This window comes from Myodes glareolus, chromosome 4 (assembly GCF_982192425.1).
Source record: "Myodes glareolus chromosome 4, mMyoGla1.1, whole genome shotgun sequence".
In the NCBI taxonomy this organism is placed as follows: Eukaryota; Metazoa; Chordata; class Mammalia; order Rodentia; family Cricetidae; genus Myodes; species Myodes glareolus.
This window is the reverse complement of record NC_142029.1, coordinates 99,362,359-99,377,730: the sequence shown is the minus strand read 5'-3', so window position 1 is coordinate 99,377,730 and position 15,372 is coordinate 99,362,359. Positions and strand designations below refer to the sequence as shown.

The 15,372-nt window shown below is 50.6% G+C and overlaps 1 protein-coding gene across 4 annotated transcripts in view; it reads left to right on the top strand.

Annotated features, from left to right (window-relative positions):
- The window catches only part of B3gat1 (beta-1,3-glucuronyltransferase 1), a 28,060-nt gene extending 12,917 nt beyond the window's left edge, over positions 1-15,143 (top strand). Inside the window, exons 2-8 of one of the 4 annotated variants that reach the window (XM_048458715.3) lie at positions 4,880-4,990; positions 5,120-5,266; positions 5,457-5,553; positions 9,178-9,686; positions 10,329-10,625; positions 11,207-11,307; positions 13,012-15,143. In XM_048458715.3, coding sequence (XP_048314672.3) covers positions 5,123-5,266; positions 5,457-5,553; positions 9,178-9,686; positions 10,329-10,625; positions 11,207-11,293 — 1,134 coding nt within the window. In that variant the 5' untranslated portion in view covers positions 4,880-4,990; positions 5,120-5,122 and the 3' untranslated portion in view covers positions 11,294-11,307; positions 13,012-15,143. The remainder of the gene's footprint in view (positions 1-4,879; positions 4,991-5,119; positions 5,267-5,456; positions 5,554-9,177; positions 9,687-10,328; positions 10,626-11,206; positions 11,308-13,011) is intronic. The other 3 variants (XM_048458714.3, XM_048458717.3, XM_048458716.3) reach the window with 3 other exon arrangements.
- The last annotated feature ends 229 nt before the right edge of the window (positions 15,144-15,372 follow it).

The window sequence follows — 15,372 nt, the reverse complement described above, 5'->3', positions numbered from 1 at the left end:
TTCCTGGTCTAGTCTTTCCTTTCTTCAAACAACATAATGCATGATGAAAAAACCCATAGCCTTGGGAGCCTTATAGCTCCTTCCTCAGGTAGAAGCCTCCAGTGTGTGGGTTCAAGGGTGAGCCAGAAGATCCTGAAAGCAAGACACAGAAGAATCCATACAAAAGAAATGGAGTGGATATTGAAGAGAGCAGGATTCAAGTTCCACAGCCTCACCTACATTTAACATTGAGATCTGAACCTATTGTGTAGCATCTCTAAGCTCCTCTTCCCTCCTCTGCAAGGTGGGGACAAGACCTCCTGCCTACCATGCAGAGCTGTTTAGACTATGGAGGAGCTGGGCTTTACAAAAATGCACACCCCATGTGTGAAGGTAGGATTCAGAGTGGAACTTTTCGAAGACCCCTTCCCTTTCCCTCCTTCTTCTTCCCTATGACAGAAGAGCAGAAGGCTCTATAAGCCCCCTACAGGTTCTAGGGGCTATTACTCTGGAAGCAGCCAATGCCCCTGTCCTGCACCCCAGGAGAGACCATGGGCCCAAGGCCGCGGTGCTGTGGCTGAAGGGCTGAGGCTGGGTTAATGAAGTATGGATTGACTAGGCTGCAAGCTGATTAGCTCTGGCATTGGGCTTTTCCTGAGCAGTGCCTGCAGAATCGATACTAATCCCTTGATCCCATTAGGGGCTCCTGTAGATCTCTGGAACAAAGTCTGTGCCTCTGCTTCTGTGCAGAGGCCCTGTGTGAGGAAGAGAGATGCTGGGGTTGGGGTCAACACCCCATCATCTTTATCCTCTTTACAAATCCCCCTCATCCTTCTGTTTCTACCCCCACCCCCAAGAAGAGCCGAAAATTTCCCCAGTCACCAGGGTCCCCAGTTTGGCCCCTCCTGAGAAGCTGACTGTGATCCCTTAGAAAGAGATTTTGTTGCTTGTGTCTGCTCCCAGGCTCCTCAGTAATGTTCCACATTCTTCTACATATGGATGAAAAGTGTTTCATGGGTGTTTGTTTGTTTCTTTGTTTGTTGGTTGGTTGGTTTTATGATGCTGGGAATTAAGCCTAGGAATTCACACACACACACACACACACACACACACACACACACACACACACGACAAGAATTATCTCACTGAAAATAAAACCACAATCCAGAGTCTGGAAGACACACATCTTCATAGGTCTTCTAATTGAAAAGCTAACTATGTTACAGAATTACGGGGCATAAATGCTTAAGGCACAATTAATATTTTTCAAGTGGAGATCAATAAGCCCATCTTCAGATATCAGGGCCATTGTTGAAAGCCCTGTGGGCTCAGAAGAAAATCACTCTGTCTCTGGGGAACTGGCCAGCCTTGAGCCTACCTTACACACCACCCAGGCCCTCTTGGGCCAGTGACTACTTCTCCTCCGGCCTTGGATGATCAGAGCTCTTCAGTTTGATTCCCCCGACATCCCACTTTTTTTTTTTAATCTGTAGCCCACAGCACTTTGAAGCCTGCAGAAGAAAAAATCCTGTGAATAGCTCTATCCCCAAGGGCTGTGGGCTTTCATCGTGACCCAGTTCCATAGGCAGCTGTAAGGGCAGCCCTCTGAAACTGACTCTGGACGGGAGGCACATCTGGACCTCTCTTGCCTCGTGTAGGACATGCCTTCATCCTCACTGGACCTAATCATCATTGCTTCAGGTTGTTGAAATAGCAGAGCTGAAAACTCATACCCCAGTCATCTCCCCTGCTTGGAAGCTAAAGCAGAGGCCAGGGAGGTGAGCAGTGTGAAGAGTCCATCCTGGTGTCCAGCTGTTCTAGCAGGCCTGCCACTGTCCTAGCTCTTACTCCTCATCCAATGGCCATTCCTCACCGAGCCTACCCATTGCACTCCCAATATAGGCTTTGTCCCTGTTCATGGGATGCTTAGAGAACACAGGGGAAACGAAGGTTCCTCATGTCCACACTTGCTGGGCAGAGAGGCCAGCAGTCACTTGGGTCAGTCAGGAGCAATGTGTCTGAGCAATGGCCTAGGAAATTATGAACACAGCAGACCCTCACCTCCCAGCCTTCTCCACACAGCTGTCCTAACTCACCATAAAGCCCCATTCAGCCACCTGTTTCTCAAACACCATTCTCTCTTCCTTGTCTCCCAGCTTTCTCTTGGTTCTTCCACTTACCCCAGCAAGGCTCCGGAAATCATCCTGGGGTCCGTGCTGATGCAATCACCACAATTCCTCCTAGCCTAGGCTGAGACTACAGCCTCCATGTGACAAGCCACCTTGGTGTCAGAGTCCAGCGTAGGGACAGGCCCACCCTCTGACCTCCTGCCCACACCCAGGCACCATTGCCAGTAGACTCAGCCCCTGCTGGCCAGATGGTATTCTCCAAGTCTGGGGGCACTCTCTGCTCTACTTAATAACCGCCTGGTAATTAGCTCCACGATTTTGCCACTATGCTTATAATAGCCTCCATTAAAGTTATGGGGTTTTCGAGCTGTAATGGCTTCCAGAGTAATTAACGCACAACTGGGTTTATTGCCCAGCTTATTTTTAGAGCTTGTCTCTCTGTCTCCTCTCCCTTTTCTTGCATAGATTTTTTTTTGACCAAAAATATGTTATGGACTCAGACACTCCTAATGCCCCCTACATCATGCCCATAGCCTGCTCATTGTCCCTTCCTGTTCCTTCCTCCTGCTACAGCATCCAGCAGATGTAGGAACTCCAGTTCAGGGGGGCTACGATGGAAAAAGGTGGTTCTTAGCCCAGTGTTTATCCAGGCAGCAGCCTAGAGCCACGTGGCCTTGATGTAATTCTGGCTCCATCATGTCATCTCTGACCAGGGGCAGATGCTTACCTCTCGTGCTTCAGTGAATCCAGCTGCGAATGGAGACGCACGGGCACCTGCCTCTCAGGGGAGCCGAGGGCAGCCCAGAGAAGACGTGTAAACACTGCCATTTCTCTTTGTCGGTGGACACCATGAACGCTGTAGGAAAGCTGGCTATCATGAGCCGTGGCGCCGTGGCGCAGGCAACTACCAGAGAGGCTGGGCGAGCCACAGGTCTAAGCAGCTGCCCGGAAGAGGGGGTGTGAATGCAGGAAAGTGAGCAGCCACACAGACCGAGTGCTCACCTCCTCGCTTCTGCTTTTTCCTAACCTGAACTCAGAACCTTCATTTGAGGACCAGACATTTCCGAAGCCCCGGCCAAATCTGGCCTCCCTGTGTTGACCCTGTAGTCTGTCCCTGTCAGAGGATAACCGAGACCGGGCTGTTTTTAATGGAAAGGAGTTTTTTGCTCTGTGGTTCTGGAGGATGAAGTGCAAGAGCCTGGTCTTGTGAGGACCATCTGCTGCTCAGAGAGGACGGCAGAAGGTTGAGTAGACAGCCGTGGAAGAGAGGAGGCATGAGGGGTGCCTCTGCTTTAGAATAACTTGTTCTCGAAGGAGTGAGAAAGACATTAATCCCTCTTAATTATATAATCAGCTCTTACAGGCCTCCCCTCCCAACACTGCTTCAGAGGGGAGAGACTGCATCCATAGGGAGCTGCAGGAAATGCTGCACCTAGCTCAGCACTGGCTTCTTCCCGGGTGCCTTGCCATTGGCCTTTAATGTGGCATCTAACCCTCCGGTTTCATTGCCAAAAAAAAAATGGGGCAGTGGGCAGCTAACACTAATTCTGGAAGCTGTGAGCCTTTCATGAGAAGGACTGGCTATGGGATGCTGGCTCACCCAGGGCGCTACTCTTAAGCAGAAAGCAAAACCTGGTCTCCCAGAAGACACTAGGGCTAGGAGAGAAGACATGAGAAAGAAAATAAAGGCACGCGATTTCCAAAACTGGGTCACAAAATGTTCAGGTTGGTCATAACTCTCGAGCTCGGCAGGGACCAAGAACACATGTGGGCCGGGTGGGGCAGACAATATGGCCTTGGATGGCTGTCGGGGTGACTGTCTATCATGTAGTGATGGACTTCGGCATGATGAGGGCCGGCCGGGTGCTAAGGGCTCTGCCAGCCACGGGCCAGCAGCATCTGCTCAGGAGGGAAGGAGGAAGGAAAGGATATGAGCATTCTCGAGGGAGCTGAGAGTTGCTACGTTTATTCTCTCACAGCGGAGAGCAAGTTCCCAAAGAAGTGTCTCCCAGCAGATCCTCTGCAGAATCCGGGGTGAATTCCCCTGGGTGACTCTACAGCAAGGGTCTTCCTTGGGGCTCGCGCTGCTGCCGTTTTTGAGAGTGTCTCCCTACTACCTGACAGCTCCTCAGGAAACAGCCCCCTCTCCCTGCTGACAGCCAGCTCTGACCTGAGGCTGACTCTGTGAGGAGAAGGTGCCCTACACAAATCCCCTACACACATGAACAGAGGAGCACACCTAGGGCATTTGTGTGATGTCCAGTCTAACCACCTCTGCGTACCCTTGAAGGAGGCCTAACTATGACGCTGGACCAAAGTTATTAAGGAACCACCGGTGCTAATAAGAACGTCACAGCAGCCATAGCTGCTGTCAGGGACCACCGCGAGTGCTTCCTGAGGATTAATTCATTTATTCAGAGGACAGCTTTGGAAAGCAAGGGACTGATTAATAGGTGAAAAACGAGTACAAACTAACTAGTTGGTGGAACCGTCCAAAGGAGCTGTGGCCTTCTCGGTTTAACCCAGTAAGAATTAAAGCAAGGGACATGTCTCTGAAGTCTGTGTCTTTAGGCACTACATTCTACCATTCTTGTACATGTCTGCCTGTCAAGGGAAGGATGGAGGCTCATTCACCCAGACAGCTATACAGAAAAAGTTCTGGGGACATGGACGCTCAGTTGACAAACTCTGGATGGCGTGGGTGTAGGGTAGGCCAGTCTCTGTGATCCATGCCCACATCTCTGGTCATTTCCCACTGTTCCTTCTTACAGGTATCAACCTCTGAAGGTTCCTGACCCTGCCCTGGACGACTGCCCCTTCGCAGACTCCCATCAGGCTGGACTCGGCAAACTTGCTTCCGCAATGGGTGGGTGTGAGCGCTGGTGAGAGTTACTGGCCAGTGTTCGGCTTCTGCCTCCTTGTGCCTGGCCGGCCGGCCCAATGCCTATTCTTTTCTCCTTTGTGCTGCTGACGCTCCGTGGCCACTCCCCCCCGACCTTGCCATCGCCCAGGTAATGAGGAGCTGTGGGTGCAGCCAGCCTTGGAGATGCCGAAGAGACGGGACGTCCTTGCGATTGTCCTCATCGTGCTTCCCTGGACGCTGCTCATCACCGTCTGGCACCAGAGCAGCCTCGCGCCTCTGCTGGCCGTGCACAAGGGTGAGCCCAACCCCACTCCCACCCTGGCCTGGCTTTGGTAATAAAAGCTATCCTGCTATCATTCTTTTGACACCTGGGCCCTGGCCTTACCTTGGGGGAATTTTGGCCTTCTAAGACTCCATTGAAAGCCTCCCCTCACCCTCTTCCCCCACCTCCCCGTCCCCCGTCTCCCTAAACACATAATTTGAAGTACCTGGGATCCGTTATAATCAAGTATGACACAATCCAGACAGACAGCAAGTCAATGAGCTTGAAAAGCAACTTGTTATTTTCGTCTCGCAAGAGGAGTGGGTATACCGTGTGCTGTGAGGCAGCATGGGGGAGCCCTGGGGCTCTGGGTGGGGAAGGAGAGGGGGCAAAGCAAGCTAGGACAGAACCTGCAATGTGGTCATTTCAGATAGAGAAAGGCCGTATGAGCAGCTGATCAGGCTTAGAAGTGGATTGTTTGGTCAGATTTTCCTTTTTCAAGACAGGGTACTATTATATAGCTCTGACCGGCCTAGTACTATGTACTTCAAGACTGGCTCCACACTCCTGGAAACTCTCCTGCCTCACCCTCTCAAGTGTTAAGACTACTAGCAAACATCATCATGTCAGGCTCAAAAGGGGATAGACTGGATGGTTTCTGTGGAATTTTGGGTGTTAGGATGGGTTCACTTGCCCTGTACTGCAGTCTTGGGTGATTTTAGGCCAGAGGAAGACTGACCTACAGGTTGTCGGATGTCAGATGTCCACAAAGCTCTGAATTGTCAAAGCAGTATCAAATTTTAAATAATGAAAGCAAGCAGGATTGATGTGTATGCAAACCTGCATACCCAGTTCCATACTAGGCAAGGATGGGCCACTCAGCAGGGGTGCCCAGGAAGGAGTACAGTCCTAGTCCATATTGTGGTTTGAGGGAGTGATTTTGTTTGGACTTTAATTTTGAATTGTTGAGGGGCTACCCAAGGCTTACTGCAGGGTAGGTAAGTGCTATAACTAGAGAGCTACATCCCAAGTTTGTCCTGCAAAACCTTTCAAGGACAGTACAGGCTTTGCCCCCTTATTCCTGGAGATTAACTGGGCAAAGGCCTGAAGAGACAAAGTGTTTTCCCAAGAGCAAGGGGGAAAACTGTGATTAAAACAATGTCCTTCGGGCTATGAGTCCTGAGTCATCTTTTTTACTCACAGCCAAATCTCCACCCTCAGACCTTCCTTGCGTCCCACATCGGGCTACCTCTCATTCAGTCTTACTAAAGCTACCTTCCGCCCAGCCTTGTTGTGACAACCTCAGACAGGCAGTTCTCCCATTGCAATGTGCACTATCTTCCCTGGGAGCAAAGAAGATGGTGCCCAAGTTCTTTTCATAACAGATGGTTGCTCTGTGGTGCAGTCAGTCCTTCATCCTCCCTGAAATTCCTCAGTCTTCTTGCAGCCACCCCAGTGCCCTTGCTGGGCGCTCTGGTTCTCTGCATGACGTCATCCCCTGCTCATGACCCCATCATCTCTCTTTGGGACTTGTCAGTTGAGACTCACTGCTATCCTGTGAATACATCATTTCAAAGGGGTTAAAGCTACCATATATAAAATGACATAATGTCTGTCGTCCTCTTGGCAGAGTGAGGGTCAGAGACATCATACCAAGAGCCTTTTAGGATTCAGGGTTGCAAAAGCCCCGAAGTCAGGGGGAAGGGGAGCGTGCAGGCTATAGCCTAGCCCTAACACATGGAGAACTTCCCCAGGACATGGGCTTCCACCTGTTCAGGAAGATCTGGGTAAGCAGAGGACTGTACAAAATGCTTCTGAGTCTTCATCCTCAGCCCCAGTTTCCAAAATAATATTGGCTACTAGATAGATGATAGATAGATAGATAGATAGATAGTTAGATAGATAGATAGATAGATAGATAGATAGATAGATAGATAGATGATAGATAGATTCTTACATCCTGCTCAAAATATCTGGACATTATCACTTTTTCCTCAACATTGTTTCTTTTCAATTAAACCCCAAAGTTCCCTTTGAAGAGCTACATCCCTGACAGTCCTCCTATTCTCCCCCAGCCCCTTCCCCACACACTCAGCATTGATCTATGGCCTGGGTAACAGACTCCGTGCCTTGCAACGTTAGCTTGTAAGCAAATCCTAGGAGACAAAAGTGGATCACTTGGGTTTATCTATATTGGGCTCCACACTTTGCAAACCTTGGTGTTAATGGTGATGGCAGGACAGTAGGAGAGAACAAAGGAGCCATGACCCAGGACCCTCTGTGTCTACATTCCAGCCCTTTCACATGGCTTGCTCATATCACCCTCACATAAATACATGGAGTCACAAGGAAGCAGGCTAGCTAGTGTCCTACATCTACTATATCTACTGTGCTTAGTAGTGATTCAAGCCCTTGATGTGTGTTGTTATCTACACAGTAACGCGACCAATCAGATGTAATTAGCATTACTTAGTATTATTAGCTCCAGTTTATGGCCACTGAAATCAAGGCACCAGAAACTAATAAGTTTTAGACCTTGCAGTTAGTCACAGCAGACAGTAGGGTCGAGCCTAGGTTTCCAAGTCTGCCCTCTGGCCATTAGCAACCTGACTGAGATATGTGGAAGCAGTAGGCACTACACTATTTAACTCATGAATCCTTCAAACCCAAAAGTTCAACTTGGAGAGCAGGGATTTGATGAAAATGAGAATGCCAATAGCCCTGATCGCTCCTCCTAGGAGGCCTGCCAGATTCCCCAGCCAGGAAAAATTCCCAGATGTAAGAAAACCTTGGTTCTCAGAGCTGGCCCAACTTGAAACAGGTTACTTTTTAAAGATTAAGGAAGTAATGACTCCCCCACTCCATGTCTGTGAGCATGTGGCCAGAGGACAGGTATCATTGTCCCCTATAACATCCTTGGGATATATATGTAAAACACTTAGTGAATGCTAGAACAAGAGAACTGTTCAGAGGTCCAGAGAATCAAATCAACTTGTCTAGAAAGTACTAATTAGACTGGGTGAAGTGGCACGTGCCTTTAATCCCAGCACTCAGGAGACAGAGGCAGCAGATCTCTGAGTTCAAGGCTAGCCTGGTATACAGAGTGAGTTCTAGGACAGCCAGAGCTACACAGAGAAACCCTATCTCAAAGAAAAACAAACAAACAAAAAGACCAAAAAAAAAAAAAAAAGAAAGAAAGAAAGAAGAAAATACAGTATTAATTGGGAGATTGACATCAGACTAATTGGGAAACCTAAATAAGTATCTAACCAAATAGACTGCCTACACTCAAATGACATTCAGGATTCAAAACTGTATTGGTAACTGTGAGTCAAACCCACTGGAACCAAATGCAGTAGCTAAACGTTATGTTGTATGCCAACGTCCAAAGAACAACTTGCAAGGACAGGAGAAGGAGGTCTCGCCTGACTAGAAGGTTTGTGGGACCCTTAAGTTCCTTTTGAGATCCACATTGTGCTGAAGCCACCCACTCCCACCACTTCCTGACTTTGTGGCATCCACACCAGAAAACATGGCTGCTCCTCTCTGCTAGGTGATCAGTTTTACTATGTGAGGAAGATACTTTGGCGGCTGAGAGTCAGAACACTATCATTTAAAGCCTGATGCAATGAGGAGTTGGAGAGAGATGGCTGGAAGGTGGCCAGCTGCATCCAAATAGCTACAGGCATGTTACATTTGATGAAGTGGGGCGGGGGAGTCATTTGTATGTCATCCCAGAAATCCAAACTAGGAAAATTCTCATGAGAGTTCCAGGACCACAGGTTGGAACCTCAGGCAGGTCTAAAGACGGAAGCAGTTCTTCAGAGGGGCAGAGGATAGGACTGTCTTGGAAGGGTGGGTGACTTTGAAAGCCCTGTATCAGAGCCAGGCCAGCGCCCTCGTCCCCTACCCCCTCCCCGCACCGCCTTCTCCCACCTCTGCAGATGAGGGCGGTGACCCCCGGCGTGAGGCACCACCCGGTGCGGACCCTAGGGAGTATTGCATGTCCGACCGAGACATCGTGGAGGTGGTGCGCACAGAGTACGTGTACACGAGACCGCCACCATGGTCCGACACACTGCCCACCATCCACGTGGTGACGCCCACCTACAGTAGACCGGTGCAGAAGGCAGAGCTGACGCGAATGGCCAACACACTACTGCATGTGCCCAACTTGCACTGGCTGGTGGTGGAGGACGCTCCACGCAGGACGCCCCTGACAGCGCGCCTGCTGCGCGACACTGGCCTCAACTACACACACCTGCATGTGGAGACACCCCGCAACTACAAACTGCGAGGTGATGCCCGAGACCCTCGCATCCCACGTGGCACCATGCAGCGCAACCTGGCCCTGCGCTGGCTGCGGGAGACCTTCCCACGGAACTCCACGCAGCCAGGCGTAGTGTACTTCGCAGATGACGACAACACCTACAGTCTGGAGCTCTTTGAAGAGGTGCGCTAGGGACCAGAGGAGGGAGAGTAGCAGGTGGAACTCAAGGAAACTGAAGGATGTGGGGCCCAGACCAAGATTGGAGCAGAGGGTGGCCCCATGAGGGGATGCTAAGGCATGCACAGACACATACAGGAAGCCTTAGGCTGGGCTCCTTTCACACTGCAGAGAACCAGGTCAAGACATGAGTAAACCTCAGTACAAGGTAAAGGAACCCAGCACATTAAAAGGAAGCCTGTTGAGGCTTGTAGCTCCCAAACCCTAGTCCTGGCCTTAGAGATTTGTTCCCTGAAAGAGACCTTTCTATGGGATCATTTAACATGGTCACCAGAAACCTCTTGGGTGGACATTTTGAGCATGCCTGTTAAGTTTGGGGGAGGGAGGCTCGTTTCAGATTTTACAATGCCAAGATTAAGAGATTTTTGCCATCAGGCCACATTGAGAAGTTGACCAACATCTTAGCTGAACAATGTCTTGAATACCTAGGTGAGAGTCCTCTAGGGATTCCCCAAGAGATCAGGGGCAGCAGGTCCGCAGAGGGACTGGGAGGGACCCACACACACTCATTAAGTGATCTATCTCCTCTGGGAAAGGGTAGCATTTCCATCCTAGACCCCTATCCTGACTCAGGTTCTCACCTTGTAGATGCGCAGCACAAGGAGGGTGTCCGTGTGGCCTGTGGCCTTCGTTGGTGGCCTTCGGTATGAGGCCCCAAGGGTGAATGGGGCAGGGAAGGTGGTTGGCTGGAAGACAGTGTTCGACCCCCACCGGCCATTTGCGATAGACATGGCTGGATTTGCCGTCAATCTGCGGCTCATCTTGCAGCGAAGTCAGGCCTACTTTAAGCTCCGTGGTGTGAAGGGAGGCTACCAGGAAAGCAGCCTCCTTCGAGAACTGGTCACCCTCAATGACCTGGAGCCCAAGGCAGCGAACTGCACCAAGGTAAGTAAGACCCTCTTCAGACCTGATGGCTAGTAATGCAAGCACTGCCATGCACCCCCAGACCTGGAGATCCAAGAGAAAGAGGGGCCTCAAAATAGCTTTGTCTTCAGTCCCCATCCAGGATGGGAGCTTATTATAAGCTGCTAACACTGATAAGCAGAGAGATGGGGAAGGGTTTCTATTGGGAAATTCCAAAGATCACTGGCTCTCCATGGGGACGTCTGTGTTTCATGACCCTGGTTGAGTATGCACATGCATATACTAAGGCAGATGCACATATGCATACATGTACATATTCAAATATGTACATAGACATGCATACAGATGCCTGCATATGTGTGCATACACGAATACATATATGCATACACACATGCATATTGGGAAATCTTGAGATGTGTCTCTTTTCTGTAGTTCTAGAATGAGGGGGTAGATAGAGATAAAGAACAGTTAAAAAATCTTGATGGGGCAATGGTGGAAGGAGAGAGGGCAGAAGAAATACTTGCAGGGTGTGGGAGGGAGCCAGGCACTGACAGAATGAGCTGGGGATCCGTATCACTTATTTTGTGTCTCTGGACATGCAGATCCTGGTCTGGCACACACGGACAGAGAAGCCAGTGCTGGTGAATGAGGGGAAGAAGGGCTTCACTGACCCCTCGGTGGAGATCTGAGGATGAGGATGCAGGTAGGAGAGAAGGCCGGCGTGGCCAGGGCACCGCACAAGCAGCACCATCCTCCATCTCTTGGGATACATCCTCCATCTCTGAGGGCTTTTCCTCTTGGTCCTGAACTGTGAGAGGACAAGACCACTGTGGGCAGAAGCATGGCCAAAGTCCCCTTCCTATTGTGCTCCCAACAACTTCATGCATACAGCTGGGTCCTTCTGCAAGCATCCCCTTCTTTTATTGTTATTGTCATGCTGGCCATGATATGTGGTCCACAGTGGGGGATGTTTTCACCTGGTTCATGGATTACTTCAGGTATAGAGTGGGGGTGAGATCACACTACACCAGATCAGTGGTCCTGCGGCTTCCAGTAGCAGGAACCCTGGAGCCCACACCAATGCCAGGCTACCACTTTCGTGTTTCGGCCTGGTGGCATTTCTCTGTTCCTGGTTTTTCTTATATGTAGAATGGACTGCCAGGGCTCTGAAATCAGTCTGTAGCACATAACAAACCCTATGTAAGAGTTCTTAATTTTGATTATTTAAATCCCATTGGGGCCGACCACCACCATATTTACCTACACTTTAGAAGTGACAATGATGTTCAGAAAAGAAGCTAATGACTTGCCTAAAGTGACACATTAGCCCAAGAGATCTGCGCTAAGTGACTGACCAGGCCAAGTATTTTTGAGTAACTTTTTGTGCTCTGGACATTTGGAGGCATCACTTTCAGGACTTTTACTCCTCCAGACCCTGCCACAGATCTGAGGGCTCACAGCAGACTCCTACCATGACCAGACCCTGCCCCAAATCTGGGGACCCACAGCAGACAGAACCTTGACCAGACCATGCCATAGATGTGGGGGGCTCACAGCAGACAGAACCTTGACTAGACCCTGCCACAGATCTTGGGGTTCACAGCAGACTCAATCTTGACCAGACCCTGCCACAGATCTGGGGGCTCACAGCAGACAGAACCTTGACCAGACCCTGCCCCAGATCTGGGGGCTCACAGCAGACAGAACCTTGACCAGACCCTGCCCCAGATCTGGGGGCTCACAGCAGACAGAACCTTGACCAGACCCTGCCCCAGATCTGGGGGCTCACAGCAGACAGAACCTTGACCAGGCCCTGCCACAGATATGGGGGGGGCTCACAGCAGACAGAACCTTGACCAGGCCCTGCCACAGATATGGGGGGGGGCTCACAGCAGACACTGCCTTGACCAGACCCTGCCCCAGATCTGGGGGCTCACAGCAGACAGAACCTTGACCAGGCCCTGCCACAGATATGGGGGGGGGGCTCACAGCAGACAGAACCTTGACCAGGCCCTGCCACAGATATGGGGGGGCTCACAGCAGACACTACCTTGACCAGATCCTGCCCCAGATCTGGGGGCTCACAGCAGACACATACCTTGATTTTTGTCTCAGCACATCTGCAGGCTCCATGTCTTTGGGACTACAGGAAATCATTCCTCAACTTCAAGTCCTTGGCAGCACCTCTTAGAATGTGTCAGTACAGAGATTCATCCCACCTCCTGCCCTCACTTGGGTCAGTGGAATAATCTCCACCACTTGCTTTTCAAACAAGTCTCCAAAGGAAGCCCAGAGAGGCTCTGTGGGGTCCACTAGGGGCTCAGGGTTGGGCACTCTGTCCTATTGCTGTTCCAGCTCCACCTTGCCCCAGGCTGACTCCTGTGCTGTCCCTGCTTTCCCTACACAGGAATCTCCTTCTCAGACCCTGATCTTGGCCTTCCATCCTCTCCCATGGCTGATAGTCACTCTGAGGCAGACTCCAGAGGAACAGCATCACCTCTTGTCTATTCTGAGGGCTTCCAAGAAAGCCCAGCTTGATGCCAGGATAAAAGACAGAGAATTTAAGCACAGAATCCCAGACCTGTTGTTCTCTCCATCAACATGGCCAGGGGCTTGAGACCCGAGGGCTGGGGAGTCCAGTTGCCAGCAAAGCCTGTGCTCTGCACATCTCCTTGGAAGCGTCCTGCACTGATGGGGCTGTGTAAGCGGGTGACCCTACCTTGGAGTGATGCTGGAGCTGAGGGAGGTCAGAAAACCCCACTGTGGAGTCCAGCATGGTTCTCCATTGTTCCCTGCTCTTGGGCCTAGCATGACTACACAGCATGTGCCCAGCCAGGACATTGCGAAGACCAGAGAGCAGCCCGGGGCATGAAGGTGTCCCACCACTCCTCTTTCACACCGCTCTTCCGCAGAGCTGCTCCCAAATCACAAATACCTCTGGCTCTTCTCTGGTTCATGTTTACAGGGCATAAGGCTGTAAACATCAGCCCTGCATCGGGGGAGCCTGGGCCTACCTACAGCTCCCCCTGTACCTCAGGCTGTGGGAGAACAAAGCCCCTTCCCACGTCCCTCAAGCCTCCTGTGCCAGAACTGGCAAGGTGGTGGGCCTAGAGCCAGCACAGGTCATTAATTGACCTGGATTAAGAACCATGTGACCCCAGTGTCCACACTGCCTCTCTAATACCCCTGGGCTGCAACGCCCCCTTGCCTGGCTTGGACCGGGGACAAAATGCCCTCTTCCCAGAACCTGAGAATCATAGACCTCGGGACTGGAGTTAACAGTAATAAACAGGCAGAGTTTTTCCTGAAGTGTGAGGCCCAGCAACCGCAGCCCTTTCCTGCACTGATTCCTGTGTGGGGTGCATTAGCAGGGGACTTGGAAACAAGAGCGGGATTGTTTGAACACTGGAAGAAAAGGAGACTTGAGCACACACCACTTTGGAAGTCACTCTATCTTACACAAAACGGGAAAGCTTGCAAAGCCAACCCGGCCTCGTGCTCACTTACCCTCTCCAGAGAAAACAGTATGCCCAGGCTGTTGTCCCCACCCACCCAGGAGCATCTGCCTGGGGTCCAGCATCTGAGAGGCCCCCGGCTCTGGCTGGATGCGGCCCTCTGGTGTAATCTCACTCCAGCTCCTACAAGTTGGAAGCACAATTTTCCTCCAAGTGGGAAAAAGGAAAGGGCACCACAAGCCCACTGAAGAGGTGTTTATTTTTTAACTGCTAACAGCTCCCCCTACATTAAAACTCATAGGACAGGCCCGAGAGTCGTTCAGAACCCACTCCTGGGTGGATGGGACCCAGTTCACACATCTAACCTTCCGAGAATAGCATCGGCTGCCTATTTTGAGATGGATTTAACTTCCCACAGTCTTCAGGAAAACCTCCAATAGGATCAGACCCCACAGCCACCTTGCAGGATATTCCCTCCAACCACTTCTACTTTGGATGTTGCTTTGGGAATTGACCCCTTGGCATCACATGGGTGGCATGGGAGAGGGAGGAAATAGGCACAGGGCATCTATCTGATGAGTGAATTTATGTCTGGGCACTCTGCTGCCCATTCGTAGAAACCGACAGTGAATGCCAAGGTCAAACCAGCTGCTGAGGCTGCCTTCTTAGCCAGAACCCACTGCTCCTTTTTAGGAAATTGAAAACGAAAAACAAACTGGGGGTTTTATTATTGTTATTATTTTTGGCAGATGTTAGTTCAGTTGTTTTCCTAATATCCTCTCTTAGCTGCATGTGTATTTATTTATAATTCCGACCCCGGTGGACTGCAGCCTTTGAGAATGAGTTTGTTGCAAATAGAACTGGGTCCGTGTTGACAACTTGTTCTCCAAACCCAGGCTGTTCCCTGCTCCCTTGCTGGAAAGCCCCACCACAGAGGAGTCAAGCCAGGGGTTTAGGAGCTCCACAGGCAGAGGCTGATGTGAGGGTGGAGCCCAAGCTGCTGTACCATCTGGTCTGTTTTAATTTAACTCTATTTAATTTGTTTTCGAAATTAAAAGTCAAATATGGTTTTTAACAGTTGTAATCCTCTTCAGCCTTGCCTTATTTTAGTCTCATTTATTAATTTAGCCAGCCAACAAATAGTTCCCAGGTGCCTGCTATGAATAGGCATTCTTCTAGTCAGGATCCAGCATGACGGAGCTTACCCACCAAATCCAGGACACAGACAACGGAGCTCCCGCAGCATTTCAGGTGTGAGGTGCTGGAAGAAGGGCAGAATTGCTGGAGAGGATGGAGGGTAGTAGTGGGACAGG